The sequence below is a fragment of the Canis aureus genome, chromosome 33, assembly GCF_053574225.1.
Source record: "Canis aureus isolate CA01 chromosome 33, VMU_Caureus_v.1.0, whole genome shotgun sequence".
NCBI lineage: Eukaryota > Metazoa > Chordata > Mammalia > Carnivora > Canidae > Canis > Canis aureus.
This window is the reverse complement of record NC_135643.1, coordinates 1,727,519-1,749,759: the sequence shown is the minus strand read 5'-3', so window position 1 is coordinate 1,749,759 and position 22,241 is coordinate 1,727,519. Positions and strand designations below refer to the sequence as shown.

Here is a 22,241-nt window from a genome sequence, read left to right as displayed (position 1 = left end):
TGGGCTGAGGGGCAATGGGCCATGGCATTAACAGTGTCTGTTATAGTATTAAAGTTAATAAACTGGAAGCTTATAGTTAATAAGCTGGAATTCAGAAAGGTTACTTGCCTAAGGTTACACTGCAAGTAAGAGGCAGAACTGGGGATCCATTTAGTGTGACTACAATCCCATGCTCATTACAACTCCTACATATGTTCATGGTGTAGGCACACCCTGAAGATTATGGAATTAATCACAGAAATTTGGAGCCAGGAAATATATTAGAGACTCTTGAGTATGTTCTCCAGAAAAAGGAATCAGGAATCAGGAATGCTACATTAACTTATAAGTCTGAGATTATAGAGCTGGATGGTTTCCGAGTACAACCTAGAACCAATACCTTAGATTTCCATTCAGTGCTCCTTCCATTATGATGCACAGCTCTTTTTGTAAATATATTTAAATCATTAAGTAAAAAGATACATATGTATTTTTATTACAAATATATGTTACATTAGAAAGTTAAAAATACACAATGGCCTCATTCCCTCTAAACAGTATCATGAGCCCCGCCTGATGGAATCTTAAAGATTATTACATATTTGATTATTACTCTTTTTGTTGCCTAATACTTTCTCCTGTGAAGTCTTTTCCTAAATAAAAGTATTGGAGCTGAAATTAAATTTGCAATTAAAAATAAATGAACTACTTACTTGCTACAGACTCTAGGAACCACTTTGGATGAACTAAAGTGTGATTCGATTAGCCAACTAAAAATCGTCTACATAATTTTATTCATGTTCACCATTTCCTCAAGGTGCTCTGAACAGAGACTCCTGTCGTTTTAAAATATTAGGAAAGTAACAAAAGATGTTTCCTCTAGTACAAAGGCAACCCATCATAAGACTGTAACTACAATTTTTTTAAATGAGAAAAAAATGTCTTATACCATTTTTATCATGATTCAATGAATTACTTCAATGAAGTAAATATTCTCACTCTGAAATAACAAGAAAACCACTGATTGTGTCTAGGGAAGAGACAAATCTTTCACTATAATTTTAGCTTATGAATTAATGCCATATGTGGAGATTCTGATTTAGTAAGATTAGTCACACATATGATAATGATATGATTCCTCATAAGAAAGACCCTGTGTTCACATACATCAATAAACTATTTTCTGCACTATTTTTGCAGTTGCAAATTTAAAAAGTCCTCTCATTATTTATATTCATTTTATAAATATTTAGCTTACATTATGCCACATATATCGCTTTGAAGCTTAGAGAGGTGCATAATTTTTTCATAATTTTTTTTCATAATTAACTGTTTCTTCTCCCTTTAAAATTCTGGAGCCTTTCTGCCATTGTCTATATTAATTACTAAGAATGGCCTTCTCCCTATCTGGGAGCGGATGGCACAAAAGTAAGAGAACAAAGAGGAAAGGAGGGTGCAGGCCAAGTACGGACATAATCAACTTTCCCAAAAGAATCAATGGAATAAAATATCTATTGAACGAAATATGTGTGGCATTCAGACTTCCTGGGATAGCAGCAGCCGTTTGGTTTCAAGATCCAGGGAAATTCCTCCTGATGGAAATATATCTACTAATATTGCTAAAAGAGAGCCCCGATTTCATTCTTTCATCTTTAGACACACCTGCCACTAAATAATTTTGGGTAAAGAGGCTTCTATATCTTTGTAAAGGTTGATAAGCAGAGAAGTGTCCTTTGAAAAGTAGCGCAATTCTCTCCTTCTGTCTATATTCAAAGTTTAGTGCTTTTGTACTAAGTACTCCCCTGTAGTGTTCTCAGACCTTTTAGATAATGGCCCACTTAGCAAATACTACCTTCCCCGGTACAATCCAACAATTCCCCAGCACCAAATGGGCCAGGGTCTACCTGCATTCAATAGACCAGCCTGAATACAAATTTGCGGCTTCTTATGATCTCCCCTTCAGGTTTCAAAATTCACTGGCATAACTCCTAGAACTCAGGAAAGTACTGTATGTTAAGTTACTGTTTTATTATAAGGAATGCAACACAGGATCAGCTAAATAGAAGAGACACATAGACAGGGTCTGGAATGGGAAAGGCTGGAAGCTTGTGCCACCCTCCTAGCACAATTGATACATTCAGCAACCCGGAAGCTCTCTGAATCTCGTTACAGTTTTTATCAAGGCTTCATTATTACATAGATATGACTGCTTAAATCACAGCTATATGATTGGACTGTCTCCCCATACAGTTAGTAGTCACTCATCATTCCCGCCTCCCCCAGCCACCTACCTATGTCTCTGTGGATTTGCTTATACTGCATATTTTGTATAAATGCAATCATACAGTGTATCGTCTTCTGTGATTGGCTTCTTGCAACTAGCGTATTTTCAAGGCTCATCCATGTAGCAGGAATCATTACTTCATTCTTTTGAGTAATCATATTCCATTCCATTGGGATATGTCACATTTTGTTTATCCATTTATCAGTTGATGGACACTTGAGCTGTTGCTGCTTTCTGGCTATTATGCTGCTTTCTGGCTATTATGAATAATATTGCTATGCACATTCAGATACAAGGTTTTTTTTGTTTGTTTGTTTTTAAAAGATTTTGCTTATTTATTCATGAGAGACACAGAGAGAGAGAGACAGAGAGAGAGAGAGAGGCAGAGACACAGGCAGAGGGAGAAGCAGGCTCCCCGGAGGAAGCCTGATGCGGGACTCAATCCCAGGACCCATGGATCACAACCTGAGCCAAAGGCAATCACTCAACCACTGAGCTACCCAGGTGCCCCTGGGTACAAGTTTTTATGTGACCACGTTTCCTTTCTCTTGGGTAAATGAGTAGGAATAGAGTTGCTATGTCACATGGTATCTCTATATTTAACCTTTTGAAGGGTCGCCAAGTCTTTTCCAAAGTAGCAGCACTGTTTTACATTCCTACCAGTAGTAGTATGTGAAGAGCACTGGATTTTATCTCTTCACCCATGAAGAGATTAAAACTCTTACTCTAGCTCTATTTTTTTATTGAAATATAGTTGATACACAATGTTACATAAGTTTCAGGTATATAACATAGCGATTGACAAGTCTCTACATTTATGCTTCTCCTAGCCTCCGGAGTCTCTGTCACCTGAGCTCACCTTACCACAGGTGTAGCTACCATCTGTCACCATACAATGCTATTACAATCCCTATGCTGTACCTTTTATCCCCATGATTTATTCATTCCATAATTGGAGGCTGATATCTCCCACTCTCCCACATCCATTTTACCCATTTCCCCACCCCTACCCCACTGGCAGCCATCAGTTTGTTCTCTGTACTTAGGAGTCTGATTCATCTTTTTGTTTGTATATTCACTTGCTTTTTTGCTAGCTCCAGTTTTTAAAAACCAGGGAAAAGATTTTATTTGGCCTGGCATGGGTCAATTCTTGCTTCCTGCCAGCTGGAATGCAGATGTGATGGGTGGTGCTAGAAGAGCCATCTAGACTATGACATAGAAATCCCATTCCGAGAGTGGTGAGACAAGATGGGAGAACCGTGGATATACAATAATTGCACACTGTCATACCAACTCTGGGCTGCCCATGTCATGTGTAAAGAAAGAAACTTTCGTCTTAAGTCACTGTGGCTGGTCTTCTGATACTCTTAGCTGAACTGAATGAATCCTAACTGATAATCATATACTACGTGCTGGGTGCCTTCTCTTTGTGCCAAGTACCATCCTGTCAGAACATTCTATATGCCTTAACTCAGTGATTCCTTTTTTTTTTTTTTTAAGATTTTATTTATTTATTCATGAGACACAGAGAGAAGGCAGAGGCATAGGCAGAGGAAGAAGCAGGCTTCTCGCAGGGAGCTCGATGCGGGACTCGATCCCAGAACTCTGGGATCACATCCTGAGCCGAAGGCAGATGCTCAACCACTGAGCCACCCAGGTGTCCTTCAGTGATTCCTCACATCAAACCAATGAGATAAGTACTCTTACTCACCTCCCCCACTTTTTGAGATACAAAACTGAGGCTCAGAAAAATGAAATAACTTGCCCAAGTTCACACAGAGTACAACACAGAGGACACTGCCTCCAGAGTTCATGCCTAGAACTATCCAGCTGACGACACCAGCAAATTATGAACCAAGAACAAATTGATAAGGATAAAACTAAACTAATAGCAATATACAATTAATAAGCAAGAAGAACTATAATCAGAACTTCAGGGATCCCTGGGTGGCGCAGTGGTTTAGCACCTGCCTTTGGCCCAGGGCGTGATCCTGGAGACCCAGGATCGAATCCCACGTCGGGCTCCCAGCGCATGGAGCCTGCTTCTCCCTCTGCCTATGTCTCTGCCTCTCTCTCTCTCTCTCTGTGTGACTATCATAAATAAATAAATTAAAAAAAAAAAAAAAGAACTTCAGCTACCTCAATATACTCATGATGATGCATAAGAAATTGGTCTTTTGAAATCTAAGGGGAATCCAACTATCTGCATTTGCAAAGCATTTGCCAAGCATTTTTGTGGCTGCCAGGCTTTTTAGTAGAGAGCTAAATTGGAATCTTTAGCACTCTTTAAATATGTGTCAATTATAGTTTATAAACATCAAATTTTAATAACTCATTTAGTAGATTACTAAATATCCCTTAGCTGCCTGCAAAAATAAAAATCTGTGGAATTACACATCTTTCACATGTAATGAATGAAGATTGACATTTGTTAAATTCACAGCCTGTCAGAAGGACTTACAGACCATACCTTGAGAATCATCCTTATAAAATGCTGAATGTGAAATTAAGGCTCTTGCTTTAATTTCAGTCTGTAGCCCTCTGTTTCTTGTTTCTTTATATCTCATATGTATCTCTATATCTCATATTGTTTTGAGATTTAAGATAATCAATGTTTTGAGATGATTAAATTCAATTAACATTTGCAACCCCCACTAATAGCAGCTGTGTGGCATTGGGGACAAATGATGACTAAGTACGATTACTTCCTTTCTGGAGACTCACAATCCACTAGGGAGATCCTAACAAAGTAAGTATAACGCAAGGTGAGATGTACATAATAGAGGTAAATTCTAGGGATGCCTAGGTGGCTCAGTGGTTGAGCGTCTGCTTTTGGCTCAGGGCATGATCCTGGATCTGGGATCCAGTCCCACATTGGACTCCTTGCATGGAGCCTACTTCTCCCTCTGCCTATGTCTCTGCTCTCTCTGTCTCTCATGAATAAATAAATAAAATCTTAAAAAAAAAATAGAGGTAAGTTCTAAAGGAATAGAGAGGAAAGGGATTATTTGTGCCTCTGGATATTGGAGAAGTCTTAAACAATCATTAGGGCCCTGCCAAATGGAGAAGACAGAAGCCAGACTGGAAAAAAAAAAAGAGTAACAAAGTCAGAAAGCTATAGGAAAAATGGAACAGGCTTAGAGAATAATAAGTAGCCCAGGATGATTTATTTATTTACAACTATATGCATGTGCTACTGTACTAATGTACATTATAAAAACAAACAAATATAAATTATAAGGAAAAAATATGCAATTTTAAAGAGACCGTTATTCATGACCTTGGTGAGCATTTAGTTAGAAACAGCAAGAACTGAAAGCTCATGAATTTGTTTTCTAACTTTGTAATATCTAACAATATGAAACTGAGCAATTTATTTTCGCTTGGCTGGGTGCTTTACTTTTCCAGGAGAGAGATTCTAGGAAAGGTTGTGAGAGCTAATAAAAGCACAATACTCTACTTGGAATATTTGTGAACCATCCTTTTATAAACACAAAAATTATAATCATATTAGACTCTACATGTATGTTGCCAAGAAAGAAAAAATATATATTGCTAATCATGATAGCTTTTTTAACACGATCATCAACTAACACTTCAAACTCCGATTCATACTTAAGAAGTAGCTCATCATTAAAATGGGGAATAGAAATCTCGGTTTTAAATGTTCTTTACTATAATCTTAAATCTGTGGGCCAATTCTTGTCAGATGAGGTTAGATGGCTACTGTTTTAAGGCTAAGGCTGGTTAAGGCTCATACTAGGTATAATCCCAATCTCTCAGGCTTAAAATTTAGTATTATCTTTAATTTGTAGTTTCTTTTGAGAATTCTTCTAAATCATTTGCCTTCTTCATGAAGGTTGGCAGTGGGGGTGAGGGAAGTGTTTGGGATTAATTCAAGTTGTCTAGTTTGGATGCCTATAAACTTGATAAATAGGAAGAGTGTCTTTGGGGGAAGGAAAGGATAATGAGGGCTGGTCTGGACATGCTGAATTTAAGCCTGGAGAGACTAGAGCAAAAAGCTGGCAATGGGAGACTAGAGCTCGGGAGGAAGGCTCAGATGGAATGACTTATTTTGAGGTGATAATTAAAACAATATTTGATGACGAGATTTCTCCCAAACAAGGGATATATCTGAAAGAGGAGTTCATCCTATCACTTCTCAACTTTAAAACTACTTGACATCTGTGATCTAAAACGTAAAATCCAAATGTCTTAAATTGATACTCAAAACTCTCCTTGTTCTTAATTTTTTTTTTTTTTTATTTATTTAGGATAGTCACAGAGAGAGAGAGAGAGAGAGGCAGAGACACAGGAGGAGGGAGAAGCAGGCTCCATGCACTGGGAGCCCGATGTGGGATTCGATCCCAGGTCCCCAGGATCATGCCCTGGGCCAAAGGCAGGCGCTAAACCGCTGCACCACCCAGGGATCCCCCTCCTTGTTCTATTGCCAACCTATCTCTTGTTCAGTCTTTTATTCAACCCACCAGGCTTTACAAAGAGCCATAGATGTGCCATGGTGTTTGCTGGGGACAGAGGGAAAACTAAGTCTTGGTTGATGGCCTAGAGGAGGTGTACTGAGGAAGAGGGACAGTGAAACAGAATATTTGGATTCAGTAAAATACAGGTAGTAATGGGGACTATCTCATAGGGTTGTAGCAAGAATTAAGTGAGTTTTACACATAAAACACTTAAAAGAGTGCTGTATATGTAATAAATATTATTATAGAAGGGGCATGTACTGGGCCTAAGAGTGTTGGTCCCTCAATTGGGTAACAACCGAGTTGAATCTTGAAAGAAATTTAAGTTAGCCAAAATAAAGGGAGAAAAGGTAGATTTGGAGAAAAACATCCAGAATTTCTTCCTGTTCCCTTGTGTAGTAGGTTGAATGATGGGCTTCAAAAAGATACATCCAATTCCCTGCAACCTGTGGATGTGAAAAGGTGAAGGTTTGCAGATATAATTAAATTAAGGATGTTAGGACTAGATTATACTGGATTATCTGAGTGGCCCCCAAATCCAATGACAAATATCCTCATAAGAGATAGAAGAAGAGAAGGCCCTGGGAAGACAGACCCTGAGATTGGAGTGATGTGGCCACAAGCTGAAGAAGCCAAGGAATGTGGATCATAACCAGGAGCTGGATGAAGAGGACAAGGAAACTAATACTCCATGTTATTCTGAGTCCTCAGCACAACTAACTCTGTGCTAGTGGTGAACAAGATGCAGTCTTGGTCCTCATGGAGCCTGTGTTCTGGTTGTGAAAGCCACAAAAAAAAAAAAAAAAAAAAAAGAATAAATATGTAAGTTCTTTCTTTCTTTTTTTTTTTAACTTAAGGTCTTTTTTTTTTTCAAAGATTTTTAAATTTATTTATTCATGAGAGACAGAGAGAGAGAGAGAGAGGCAGAGACACAGGCAGAGGGAGAAGCAGGGTCCATGCAGGGAGCCCGATGTGGGACTCGATCCTGGGACTTCAGGATCATGTCCTGAGCTGCAGGCAGATGCTCAACTGCTGAGCAACCCAGGCACCCCTGTAAGTTATTTATAATAGTGAGTATTAGGTGCTCTGAAAGTTATGCTCTGAATTCTGTATTCAATTGCCCACTTGCCATCTCTCCTTGAATGTCTTAATGGGCATCTCAAACTTAATTTTCCCCAAATAGAGATGCCTGGTGACGCATGGAGGTAGGATGCTGATCTATGCAAGGTGGTCAGGAAAGACTGTGGGGGAGGTGACCTATACAGGAAGATGAGTGTGAGCTAAAACAGTTCCAAGCAAGGTGCTTGTTTTTGTTGTTTTTGTTTTGTTTTAGGGAGGAAAACAGCCAGTGGAGGTAAAGAGAGGGAGAGGATGCAGATTCAGGGCAGAGGGGTTCAGAAGGAGTAAAGTTTCAGAGGAGTCAGAAGTGCTATGAGGCAAGAGTGAGAGAGCAGTGTAGGAAGCAGGGTCATTAAAGGGAAATGGTTGGGGCGCCTGGGTGGCTCAGTGGTTGAGCATCTGCCTTTGCTCAGGGCGTGATACCGGAGTCCCAGGATCGAGTCCCACATGAGGATCCTTGTATGGAGCCTGCTTCTCCTTCTGTCTGTGTCTCTGCCCCTGTCTCTCTCTGTCTCCCATGAATAAATAAATAAAATCTTAAAAAAAAAGAAAAAATAAATTAAAAAAAAATAAAGGGAAATGGTTAAGTGCACAGTAGAAGCTAAATGATGTCGACTCCAGGTCAAAATCATCTGAGTTTGAATCCTAGCTCGGCCACTTAGTGGTTAGAAACAAGAAGGAAATTAGATTTTCTGGATCTTCATTTCCTCAACTATAAAATCAGCATAAAAATAGCTCCTACCTCATAGGAATTTGTTAAAAGAATTAAGTGTATTAATGTGTTATAAAATACTCGGCTCAGCGTCTGGCAAAGGATATGCCACAAATGCCATTATTAAGATTATTAAAAGTAGCATCAGGCTTAGATCAGAATATGAGCACTGGAAGGAATCACCTAATTGATTTCCTCATTGTACAAATGGAGAAACTCAAGCCCAGAGTGTTTGTAAATTGGCCAAGTTTAAAGAAAGAGTGGGAGGCAGAGACAAGACTAATCAATTGAAAGTCTGTGCTTTCTCCAAGTGGGCTTCACCTATAAATTTGGAAATCAAAAGAATAAAAGTGGTAAGTGGATCTGGGAACACAGTCAAAGTAACTCAAGTAGGGACGCAGTGAATGAGCAGAGAATGTGGAAAGAAAATATGGGAAGAAGAGCTAGCACAGGATATTCAAAGAGAAGAATCAGAGAAGAGTAATGAAGCCAAGACTGAGATTTCAAAGGGAAAGAATAGTCAACTGAGTCAAATGCTCCACAGAGTTGAGGAAAGATTATGACTCTAGTATAAAATGCTACATTTGAAGTCAACGTGATTTAAGTATCAGAGCCACAAGACGCTCTGAGATTTGGTTTTCCCACATGTAACATCAGGATACACCTGGAAAATCTGCTGACTCCTTCAGCAAATTCAAATCCATACCTTCTAAAGCTGACAATGGGAGAAGACTTCCCACCTGGGGAGGAGTAGCTGGACCTTAGTCCAGACCCTGAAATTAACCTCCCGCCTGTGTCTGTTACACTCATGTCTGCTGCAGCCACAACCAGCAGATAGGCCGGGGAGGGGGGGGGTGGCAGGGAGGGCGTCGGGAGGCAAAACATGGATTTTATAGTTTCTGTCTTATAATATTAAGTAAGATACTATTTAAGGCTGGACCCCCAACATCAGGGCTGGTCATGGAACTCTTTGTTTCTCTTTCTAAATCTCCTCTATTGATAAAATCATCGCATCCATTAGCTTTAAAATACTATTTCTTAAGGAGGGCACATGATGAGATGAGCACTGAGTGTTATACTGTATGTTGGCAAATTGAATTTAAATAAAATTTAAAAAAAATACTCTCTCAGTGGTCAAGACTCTCAAATGTATATTCCTGTTCTGAATTCACTCCTGAGCTTCAGACTGACATGTCCAATTGTCTACTCCAGATCATTACTTAGATGTCTAATGGTCATCTCAAACTTAACCTTTCCAAAAGGGAACCCTTGGACTTCTTGCCTCCAGTCCAGGTCTTACCCAAGTAGTCACAATCTTGGTAAATTTTAGTCAACCCACTAGCACATTCTCCAGGTTTCCCCTCCAGAATGTTTTCCAAATCTCAATCCTTCTCTATACCTGATACTTGTTATTGCAAGCTAACCACCGTCTCTTACTTGGCCCAATACAGTGGTTTCCCAAATGGGTTTTCTGCTTCTACTTTAGCATTGTCTTTAATCTATTCTCCACAGGGTAGCCAGATGAGCTATTTAATGAGCTGTTATTCTCTATATTATAAACCTCCAGGGGGATCCCTCGGTGGCTCAGCAGTTGAGCGCCTGCTTTTGGCCCAGGGCGTGATCCTGGAGACCCAGGATCGAGTCCCACTGACGTCGGGCTCCCTGCATGGAGCCTGCTTCTCCCTCTGCCTGTGTCTCTGCCTCTCTCTCTTTCTGTGTCTCTCATGAATAAATAAATAAAATCTTAAAAAAAAAAAAAAAACCCTCCAGTGGCTTCCCATCACACTGAAATTAAAACCCAAACCCCAGTAAGCCTTAGAAGATCCAGATCATTGGACTACTCACTTTACACTTCTCTCTCTCTCTGTGCTCCAGCTTCCACTCCTCATTTGCTCTCTGCTCCTGAAACATACCACACACCACACTCATTTCTTTTTTTTTCTTAAGATTTTATTTATGAGAGACACAGAGGCAGAGACATAGGTAGAGGGAGAGAAGCAGCCTCCCTACGGGGAGCCTGACTTGAAAGTAGATCCTGGGACTCCAGGATCATGTCCTGAGCCAAAGGCAGACGCTCAACCACTGAACTACCCAGGCGCCCCACCGCACTCATTTCTGATGTAACACTAGCTATTCCTTCTATCTGGCATGCCTTCTCTAGCCTGCTCCCCTATTCTCCATCTTCACTTGGTTGTCTCCTCATCACTGAGGTCTCTGCTTATTGTTATCTTCTGAGAGAGGCCCTCTCTGTCCATCCTTGCTACAGTAGCTCTCTACTGATGATGCTATGATGGTCAGTCTCCATCATATCTGTTGGCTTTTGTATCTGATCACTTGTCACTAGTGATATTTTCTTGTTCATTTTTATGTGTATCTCTTCCCTAGTGGAATGTAAGTTTCCTGAAAGCAGAGATTTTTGTCTGTTTGGTTCCCACTGTGTTCCCAGCCTCAGAAAAATGGATATGTATGGTAGGCCCTCAATAAATACTGATACAGAAACAAAGGCCGGCAGGCTCAGGACAGGAGAAGGGAAACAAATGCAGAGAGCCCTGTATCATTAAATCATCTGACTCAACTTTACCATGAAAATGCCTTCCCATTGCCATTTCAGAGTGCCCTGAGGAGTACCCAGACTTGTAGTGATTGAATGAGAGAGAGTGAGAATGACAGAAAGGAGGAGGAGGAGGAAAAGTTGGAGAGAAAGAAAGAGGGTAGCAGGGCACCCTGGTTTACCTTTGTGCCTTTGTAAGGTTCACTTTAGCTCTGGTTTCACCTGGAGATCTCCCTACCCACCTGGATGGTTGACATTGGGCAGTTCTACCTTCTTGGATGGAGATGCAATCTTTCACCCGCAGTAGAGGTTTGGACTGAAGGCAAAGAATAAGCACATCAGAATATATCCTACAAGAAATATGATCATATTAATAGCAGGGAGAGCTACTGTCTGCAAGGTAATGGTCACTATTGTACACGCTTCCCACATTGTTCTGAGGATCAGATAAAGGAGAGTGATCTGGAATGTGACACACACGTGTAAGTCACTATACTACACAGCTGCACGTATCTGTCGATGAGCAGAGGGACTACTACAGGCAAAATGCCATCTGTGTTACTCATGCCACAATAGTGGGGATTTACAAAGATGATCTTGGTGTCCTCTCTATCCTAGATGACTTCAGTATCTCAGCACCACCCCCCCACAGTTCCATGATGTTACAATCCTCTCACTTCCACTATGCTTCATCCACATGGTCACACTCTGAATCTTATCCTCAAAATGATTCCACCTTGGAAACCTTCAGCCCCAAGACTTAAGAATATTTGATGTTCTACTCATATCCCCACCTTCCAGCTCTTGTATTCCCTTATTTCCATTGTACCTGCTTTCCAACCTCACTATGGCTTCCTCAAACCTTTCCTCCCCATCTCTTAGCCCTCCAGTTAATCTAATAGCCTTTTTTCCCCCCTTTCTATTCTCACTAGAAAAAGTGGCTCTCTCCGGCCTGTTCCCGAGGAATCTCTACTGGAACTCTGGACTCTAGCCCCACCCCCAACTCCTAATTTATCAATTATTTACTCTATCCTCTAGGTTTTCAACTTATCTTTCCCTGTTGGGTTTTCCTCTAGCACACTAGACATGATCATATCTCGTGAAAGAACTACCAAAAAAAAACAAACATGATCTGATATTCTCCTTATCTAGATTTCTCTCCTTTCTTTCATGGCCCAGTCTCTCACCCACTGTTACCCCACACACTCTTCGCCCCTCTGAAACCTGACTTCTGTCCTCCCCACCCTTCTGAAACTCTTCCTGACTAGACTCCAGTGACCTAACAGGCCACAATGATCCTATTTCACTTCTTATCAGATTTGGCGCCATCTCTAGAAAGCTTTTCCTTCTTCTGCTTCTGTGACACCCACTCAGTGGTGTTCCTCTTCACCTCTAGAAGCTCCTTCTAAGTCTCCCTAACACGATTCTTTACCTCCTTCTCCTTGGTAAATCATGAACCTCATTTCACCCTCCACCTCCTTCCCATCCCACTGCCTGTACTTCTCTCTCTAAGCAATTTTGTCATCGCCTAGGGCTTCAATGGTCATTAACATATGCTAATCTCATGCATTCTTGGAACCTCAAACCTACATTGCTTGCTGGATATTCCTGTTTTTATGGCCCATAGGCACCTCAACCTAAATATGCACTGAACGGAATTTATCATCTTTCCCATTTTCAAAACCAACTCTTCTGTTCTTTCTATGTAGATGATAAACATCCATCCAGTGACTCAGGCTAAATGCATGAGAGAAGCCAAGCTTGTCCCTCTCCCCTCTCTGCTCCCCCTCCCCCATCCCAGCTCCTCTGGCTCCAAATCCTGTTGAATTTACCTACTAGCTATATCTCTTCAATCCAACTGGTCATCTCCCGTTCTTTAACACAGCTGAACTCAGAGCTTTTGCAACCTTTTTCTGGATCATCTCAATAACTTCTGGACTGTTCTCCCTGCTAAGAGCTTCATCTCCCTCCTCCAGCCTAAAGACTTGATACTGTTTTTTTCTTTTTCTTTAAAGATTTTATTTATTTATTCATGAGAGACAGAGAGAGAGACAGAGAGAGAGAGAGAGGCAGAGACATAGGCAGAGGGAGAAGCAGGCTCCTGGCAGGGAGCCTGATGAGGGACTCTATCCCAGGACCCTGGGATCATGACCTGAGCCAAAGGCAGCCGTTCAACCACTGAGCCACCCAGGAGCTCCTGATACTGTTTTTTTTTTTGGCATTGTTATTCATTTATGTCTTTTTTTCCCTTTCGTGTCTTTTTCTTTTTAAGATTTTATTTATTTACTTGAGATAGAGAGCACAGGGAGGGAGAGTGGCAGAGGGAGAGGGAGAAGGAGGCACCCCGTTGAATATGGAGCCTGACACAACTCAGAGCTTGACTCCAGAAACTTGGGATTGTGACCTGAGACAGAAGGCAGATGCTTAACCAACTGAGCCACCCAGATACCCCTTTAGCGTCTCTTTCAAACTAAAAAGCAATATACTTTTATTGTAAAATAGTCAAAAAGTTTCTAAAGCTATACGGAAGAAAAGTCACCCTGATCCAGTCCTCAAATCTTACTCCCAAATAAGCCTTTTTCCCCCTAAAAATGTTACTAAATATGATGTATTTCTTCTACTTAAAAAAAAAAAAGATTATTTATTTAGAGTGAGTGCATACAAGCAGGCGGAAGGGCAGAGAAAGAGGGAGAGAGAATCTCCAGCAGAATTCATGCTGATCTCAGAGCCAACGTGGGGCTCGAGTCCACCACCCCGAGCCAAAAATCAAGAGCCAGAGCCTCAACCAACTGAGCCACCCAGACGCCCTTCTATTTCTTCTACTTTAAGAGGCACCTTTCCCTCCCTCACATTTAACATCTCTGAAACCAAAATGCATCATACAACCCACGGCATCTTAAATTTGGTTAAATGCACTACAGTTCTGCAAAGTGCTATTTTTACTTGTTAATATGGGTCAAGATTCCAAACCAGCACTGCCTCCAGGCTGATCTTTGTAAAGTACGAATCTGGTCCAGTGACTGCCTTCCCCCCCAAATTCTTCAATGCTCCCCCTACCCCATGCTGGCTCTCATTCTCTGACTCTCCCCTATGCTTCCAGTCTCCTTTCCAGCACATCCACACACACTGTCTCCCTTGAAGCCAAGTAGTTCTATTTGCAGTTAGTTCCCCAAATACACCATGCTGAGCCAGCTCTATGTGCTTTTATCCAATATTTTCTCAGCCTCTTCCTCACCTCTTCTACACAAAGTTGCTCTGACTGGAAGATTGCCTGCTCCCCCAGGCTAAGCCTCGGTTTTCCTTTGCACACCACCCCTTATCTCCTTCAGCATTTGGTGCACATCTCTGTGATTTCTCCAGAAATCACTTAACACAGGTTCACACCATTTCTCTTTTTTTGTTGCTCCCAGCAGATAGCAAGTTCTTGAGCAAGCTTTCTCCTTTACATCCTTTCTTCTTTACATCCATTTCTAGTAGCTCCAGAACAGCATGGCTGCTCCATAAATATTTTTTGAAATAATGGACTGTACAGGAGAGAGGCATTAAAATGCTCCTGAGGTAAGCTGAGGAACATTCTAATTAATCATCCTGGAACCTGGGATCTGAAAGAGAAAAAGGAGGAGAGACGATCTGGATGCTAAACCCCTGTGCACCCAGAAATCTAAAGTAATTTGGATTTTTTTTTTTTCTTCTCTTTCCCTGCATCTGCTCCTCAGACCTACTAATTCCACCCTTGACTACAGATAATCTGATTCCAACAACCATGCCTTGATGAGCCCCTTCTCTCTCCCTGGTTCTTTTAAGCGCTTCAAGTTCATATTATTCCTCCTTGTTGCCACAAGATCTCTTTTTTAACCAGAAAGTTTGGAAAATACTAAAGGGGTTAAGAGGTTCTTTTCACTTGCCAGTCTACAATACCCACCCAAGTTGACCACTTGGACTCCCTCCTGCCCTAGGTGTGGACACACCTCTCAATTCCACCAAGACCCCTTACCAGGAAATAAACACAAAAGGAAGCTGAAGCTTAATACAAAATTTATATTTTAATAACCATCCTAAAATCTTGATGTTAATGTTCCACCTCAACAAAAACCACTATCCCGCTCTCAACCCAGTATTGGGTTTGAATTAGAGAAAATGAAAATGCCAGAAACAGACACAAATGTTTCCTAATTCTTCTTTTTGACACAGATCATTCAAAGCTAAGGATTCCAATTCATCCATGGAAAACTCTTGGGGTGCTACTGCAGACTTAAGATGAAGCTCAGCTAACATGGTCCATGTGACAGGCACTAGATTGGTCTATGTTGACAATTGTAGGGCCAACATACTTTCAATACTCTCCCTTAGAAAAGGACAGGGACTCATGAAGCAACCAAAAATAGAGCAGAAGGAAAAGTGGAAGGATAAGGGGAAGTATAGGAGAGAAAAGGCGTAGGATAAGGCAGAAGAAAATAAAGACCTTATGATAGGCAATGTGGCTGAAGAAAAGAATGGGGGAGGGCAGGGCACCTGGGTGGCTCAGTGGCTGAGCCTCTGCCTTTGGCTCAGGTTGTGATTCTGGGGTCCTGGGATCCTCCTGTCCTGGAGGAGCCTGCTTCTCCCTCTGCCTGTGTCTCTGCCTCTCTGTGTGTCTCTCATGAATAAAGAAAATCTTAAAAAAAAAAAAATGAGGGAGGGCATGGAACCATCTGTAAACAGGTGGAACAATACAAGTAACTTGGGCATGGAAACAGGACCTCAACTCAAAGACCTCAATTAAAGAAAGCACCAGGCCAAGAAGTGGACGGATCTTGCATCCCAATGAAGAGGGGAAAGCAGCTGGTAGAAGCGCTGTGACTCTACAGTCTTGAGGCCGGTGAAAAAGACAGCTCTGGCCTACAAATGGACCCAGAATTAGGAAGTTTGCACCTGTCAATGGAGAATGAGAGTCAAGGGGCCCTTCTAAGGTCTGGAGTAGTGGGGTCAAATGGGGTAAGCTTGCAATTTGTTTTTGTTTTTTTTTTATTGTTTTGTTTTTGCTTTTTTTTTTTTTTTTTTTTTTTTTGCAATTTGTTTCACAGCGTGCGGGGCTGGGGTGGTTGGGACTTTACACCCGGAGAGAAACCCCCCCAGGACTCAGGCCAAGGCGAACTGGACCGCACCAAAACCTCTTCCGCTCACCAACTTGTAAGTAAATAAAAATGAAGTGACCCCAGACAGCACATCCCTCCACTGCACAATCCCTGTTCCTTGAAAGCGGCTGAGGCGATCAACTGTCAACCTGATCTTTCCTTTTTTTTTTTTAATTTTTATTTACTTATGATAGTCACAGAGAGAGAAAGAGAGAGAGAGGCAGAGACACAGGCAGAGGGAGAAGCAGGCTCCATGCACCGGGAGCCCGACGTGGGATCCGATCCCGGGTCTCCAGGATCGCGCCCTGGGCCAAAGGCAGGCGCCAAACCGCTGCGCCACCCAGGGATCCCCAACCTGATGTTTCCTTAACGTGAGACAATTCCTAAGAAAAAGAAAGGCCGAAACCACCCCGCACCTGCAGAGCGATGTGTCTCCTCCGTGCGGACTGGGGCGTGTCCGGGTCCTCGGCGGCCGGGCCGGCGAGCAGGCCCGCCAGGAGGTCCGGGTCGGGAACGGCGGGTCCGGACCGCGGTGCCGCCCGGGGCGATCTGGAGAGAGCGGCCCGCAGCGCCGGCGGAGAAGGGCGCGTTCCGGGGCCCGCGCGGGGCCGGTGGGGTCACACCTGCTTCCGCACCCAGGGGCCTCGCTCACCTGCCGCCGCGCCCCGCCCCGCCCCGCGCTTGGCTGCGCGCTCGGGGCAGGGCCGGGGGGACCGACCTCCGGGCGGAAGGACGGGAGCAGGCGGGCCGGGCCCTTCCCCCGAGCGGGGCGGGAGGCGTCGCCGGGCGCAGGTGCAGCGGACTCCGACCTATCCCGGGGGCCTTGGCGAAGACGCCGAGCAGGGGCGGCCCGGGAGCCGCCTCCCTCCCCGCCTCCCCGCCCCCCGGGCTGCGTTGGGGCTCCCGGCCCGGGCCTCCTCCCCGGGAACCGCGCGGCGCTCCACGGCGGATGGAGGCGGGCGGCGCGGGCCCGGGCGCAGGTGACACTCGACAGGCCGGAGCTCGCGCGGCGGGGGGAGCGCAGGGAGGGGCCCGCGGACGCCGGGGCGGCGATGGCCCGAGAGCTAAGCCAAGCGGCGCTGCTGGACTTCCTGTGCCGGGCCGGGGGGAGGGTGGCCAACGCCGCGCTGCTGAGCCACTTCAGGAGCTTCCTCCGAGACCCCGACGCGCCCCCCGGCCAGCACCAGCGCCGCCGCGAGCTCTTCAAGGGCTTCGTCAACGCGGTCGCCGCGGTGCGCCAGGACCCCGACGGCACCAAGTATGTGGTGCTCAAGAGGAGGTACAGGCACCTTCTGGGGCAGGGGGGGCTGCAGCGACCCCGCGCCCCGCCCGCGGCCGCCGCCCCTGCAGGAGGAGCTGCGTCCGGCTCTGGGCAGGGCGCGGGCGGGGGACCGCAGCCTCCCGGGGCGCAGCGGCGCGGGGAGGAGCCCGAGCGGGAGCCCGAGCGGGAGCCCGAGCGGGAGCCGGCAGGTGCCGCAGCCCCAGCGCCGCACGCAGCTCGCCGCGGACCCGCAGCCCGCGGCGCCCGGGAGGCACCCCCGGGAGGCGGCCCTGGGCCCCGGGCAGCAGCGAGGGGCGCGGCCGCGGAGACGCGAGGCCGCTGCCGGGATCGCCTCGCGAGCAGCCCGCAGGCTCTGCCGGGGAAGCAGGGGCTCGGGGCCGCCCCGGACGCCGCCACCCCCGGGGATGAGCCCGGGGCTGCGGGGCGGGGGCCGCGAGGACAGCCCGCAGCGCCCCGCTCGCCTCCCGCACGCGTCGAGGCCGTTGGCGGCCGGGCTCCCCCGCAGGCGCTCCCGTCCCGCGCCGTGTCCCCCGGGAGCGCACCGGAGCCGCTGGCCCTGGGCTCTCTGCCTCACCCCACCCTGCGGCAGCGGCAGCCCCAGACACCCAGGGCCCGTGACCAAGGCCCCGTCCGAGCCTGGTCCGTGCTACCGGACAGCTTCCCCCGGCCACCCTCGGAGCGGACCTGCTGGGTCGGGACGCCTACCTCGGAGCCTGCAGACCCCACGCTCCCCTCTCACTCTGCCCTTCCTGCCGTTCCGGAATCCTGTCCCGAGAACCCTCCTTTGACAGTCTTTCGTAGTATTCGGTGTCAGCTGTCCCTCCAAGATCTGGATGACTTTGTGGACCAAGAGAGCCATGGCAGTGAGGAGAGCAGCAGTGGGCCCAAGGAGTCTCCTGGGGGTTCCGAAGGGGGGCTGCAGGTTGCTCTGGGAACCCCAGGTGGGAGAAAGCTCAGGAATCCGGCAGGAGGTCTTTCTCCAAAGGAGGGCGGCCTCAGGGACGGAGGGGACGGTCACGCCTCTCAGCAGCTCTCAACAGAGGCGAATGGCCTTGCAGGCCACCCCCGGGAGTCTCTACCCCGGCCAGCCCCCAAGTTAAGGAGATCCCTGAGGAGGAGCTCTCCGGCTCGGATAGCCAAACTGTCTTCTTCTGATGAGGAGTATCTTGAGCACGACTTGCTTAAAAGGACTCGTCGCCCACCACGATCCAGGAAACCCTCCAAGGCAGGAGCAGTGTCCAGCCCAAGAGTGGATGCTGTTTTGATACCAAAGCCTGCAGACCTGAAGGCTGCTGTTGCGGAGTGGGGTTGGCCATACACCTCCTGGGCCCCGGCTGGGGCGGAGTCTACAGCCTTGGTCCCACAAAGACCTGAGCACAAGTCATCTGTGATCCCCCTAGATGCCAGGGAGCATGAATGGATTGTGAAGCTTGCCAGTGGCTGTTGGATTCGGGTGTTGACTTTGTTTTGGGAGGACCCCCAGCTGGCTCTGCACAAAGACTTCTTGACTGGGTACACTGCGTTGCACTGGATAGCCAAACATGGTGACCTCAGGGCGCTCCAGGACTTTGTCTCCAGTGCACAGAAAGCGGGCATTGCTCTTGATGTGAATGTGAAGTCCAGTTGTGGGTATACCCCTCTGCACCTTGCAGCCATTCACGGCCACCAGGGGGTCATCAAATTGCTAGTGCAAAGGTTGGCTTCTCGGGTGAATGTCCGAGACTGCAGCGGAAAGAAGCCATGGCAGTATCTGACCAGTGATACCTCGGGGGAAATATGGCAGCTACTAGAAGCTCCTCGGGGCAGGCCCATTTTCCCCGTCTATCCTTTAGCCCGAAGCTCTTCCCCCACCAGGAAGGCCAGGAGCCGGGAAATATCTAGAAATATCACTCGCAAGACTTCCTTTGCTGCACTACTCAAAAATCAGCACAGCAAGTGGAAATTGGCCAACCAGTATGAGAAATTCCCCAATCCAAGAGAAAGGGAAGAGTACAGTGACTGAAGTGGTCCTCTCTTTCCACCACCCCCTCATCCTTGAGACGTTCAGTGTGAAAATTCAAGGGCAATAGAAAAATTGCAGAGGTGTTGGTAAGGAAAAGATTGATCATGGGAGATGGCCTACCTTGTGTTCACCTGCCTGGGTATCATGTCAGCATATCCCAGACCTTACGGAGTCATCCAGGCTTTCTGGCAGCTCAAGTCTCTGGGCCAGTGAAACCTAGACATAGAGCAGAGTCAGGTGTTTAAAACCCAGGAGGTGTTCTTCCTCTTTCCTTGCCACCACAGACCTGGGCACAGTGAGCCACGTTGTTTTCCGAAGCAGCTACCCCAGGCCTTGGCTACAGAGGGAACAAATATCTAAGAGGAAGGGAGGCAATTCAAGGGATTAGTGAAGCACCAAATCTCTCTGGCTAGTAGCTCTCTGGCTCCTTTTCATTTGAAGGCTAAATCTTGGCTGAGAGTGGAAAGCACCAGCTTTGAAATCACATGGCTCTTGCATCCTCGTTTTTGTTTCCTTTCCTCCTTCTTTCTTTCCTTCCTTCCTTCCTTTCTTTTTTCTTTCTCCTTTCTTTCTTTCTTTTTTTTTTTTTAATATTTCATTCATTTATTCATGAGAGACACAGAGACAGAGAGAGGCAGAGACACAGGCAGAGGGAGAAGCAGGCTCCATGCAGCGAGGCCAATGCGGGACTCGATCCTGGGACTCCAGGATCACGCCTGGGCTGAAGGCAGTGCTAAACCGCTGACCCACCCAGGCTGCTCGCTCGCTCTTCCTTCCTTCCTTCCTTCCTTCCTTCCTTCCTTCCTTCCTTCCTTCGATTCTTTCTTTCTTTCTTTCTTTCTCTTTCTTTCTTTCTTTCTTTCTTTCTTTCTTTCTGTCTGTCTGTCTGTCTTTCTTTCTTTCTTCCTTCCTTCCTTCCTTCCTTCCTTCCTTCTTTCTTTCTTTCTTTCTCTTTCTTCTCTTTCTCTTTCTCTTTCTCTTTCTTTCTCTTTCTCCAAATCAGTGAAAATGAAATTATTACTGGAGAGTAGAACTTGATTTAAGAGATTCCTGGGCCCTGTCTTCCAGTCTTCCTTTGAATGTAACCTAAGGTGGCTAATGTGTGAAATGATTAGTGCCTTTTTGGGTCTCTTCTCCACAATCAAAGAAGCGGTTAGGTAAGATCCAGTTATGACTGACATTTAAGCCTTTCTTTAAAGAAAAAAAAAAAAAAAACTAAGGGAAACTTTCCAAATGTAAAAGCTGTTGGTTCATTTGCATAGTTGCTGAAACCATATTTCATGGAAACTTCCCGTGTAACAAATTGCAAAATCAGCATTAGTAGTTTTCAATAGGATTGAATGGCTACCATTGATGTTCTGGGGAAGCAGTAAGGGTTAAGAGGTAAATACTACCTCACCAGGAATTTTCTAAGCTGCTAAAAATATCATTTTATTTGCACTAAACTTATTGCCAATTAAGATGAAATATTAGCCTTGAAGTGTTGTATCTCTAACAGGAAGTGGTCCTTTTAATTGCTTGTGATGGTTTCGATCTTTGTGGGTCCATGGAATTCTGTATATTGCAGGAGAACACTGAGATCTCAGAACGTTGATCTCTTGGAACATAAATTCAAAGACGGCTGAAAAATTAAATGTCCATATGGAGATTGTTAATTTTTTATGGAATGTTTTCGTGTGCTATGGCAAGGATGCTGTATTTTCACAGTATTTTCTTGTTTCTTCTGGATATTTTTCCCCATTAAAATATCAACAAATCTTCATAAATTATTGTACTTACGCTGATTACTGTTAATCTCTTCTTCACAAAATTATGTTTCAATGAATGTAAAATATTTTTCTTTCTTTGTAGTTTTACATTATAATTTTGCTGAAATAAATAGATTTCTGTCCTATTAGAAAACAAAAGATAGGTATACTAAATAAGTCTAAGGGTTGTTTCTTCAAAAAAGACCTGTATAAGAGATGAAGCTTTAGCAAATCAAATCAAGAGAAAAGCAGCACTCACGGACAGTGGGGGCATGGTTCCGAGAGATGAAATTTGAAAGAACTAAAGATAAACAATTATATAAATACTCTAGTAAGCGAGTAATTTTCAAGGAAAAAAAATAAAATATCAACTGCCTTTAAAAGTCAAAGAATGTTTTTAATTTACCATATTTTCATCACAGCATCAATTTATTCAACAAATATATTTTGCCTAGTGCTGTGGGATTTACAAAGGTGAGTGGGATGTGACTTCCTGAAACTTAAAATCTAACAATTCATCTTAACTTAAAATCAATGAGATTTGTTGCTGGTTTATTTATACCTTATCTTGCCCCCCAGGTGCCTTTTAAAGCTGCACTGTGTTAGATACAAGCTTTTAAAATGAGACAGAAAAGAGGCGGTACTAGGAATGAGGACAAAGCTACCACAGCGCAAGAAAAAATTTTCAAAGTATCCTAAGTACAAAATTATGTACTCCAGAGAATTTCATAGGAGGGATTTCCTTGGGCTGGGAAAGTCAGGGAGGGCTTCACAGAGGTGGGGAATGTTCAAGTGAATGCTGCTGACTTTCCAAAGAAACCAGTTTTATTGGTTCTACCACATTCTTGACATCTGCTCCAGTGTGTGATTTGCATAGCACTGGTGTTGACTGAATGCTTACTGGTCAGGACACAGTATGGATCTCAAGTTGATTCTCATGAGGGCTCAGGTCCCTTTTGCCTTGGTCCA

General features: G+C 44.8%; 1 protein-coding gene and 1 long non-coding RNA gene across 2 annotated transcripts; one reads left to right on the top strand and one right to left on the bottom strand.

Moving 5' to 3' along the window:
• Positions 1-608: 608 nt before the first annotated feature.
• LOC144304124 (uncharacterized) lies at positions 609-16,879 on the bottom strand. Its single transcript, XR_013371095.1, has 3 exons — positions 16,657-16,879; positions 11,309-11,442; positions 609-7,190 (listed from the first exon to the last, which is right to left on the bottom strand). It is a non-coding gene; the product is annotated as an uncharacterized LOC144304124 (long non-coding RNA).
• Positions 16,880-17,238: 359 nt separating this feature from the next.
• On the top strand, positions 17,239-21,664 carry SOWAHB (sosondowah ankyrin repeat domain family member B). Its single transcript, XM_077882575.1, has one exon. The coding sequence runs from the start codon at positions 17,293-17,295 to the stop codon at positions 19,522-19,524; it is 2,232 nt and encodes a 743-aa protein (XP_077738701.1). The 5' UTR covers positions 17,239-17,292; the 3' UTR covers positions 19,525-21,664.
• The last annotated feature ends 577 nt before the right edge of the window (positions 21,665-22,241 follow it).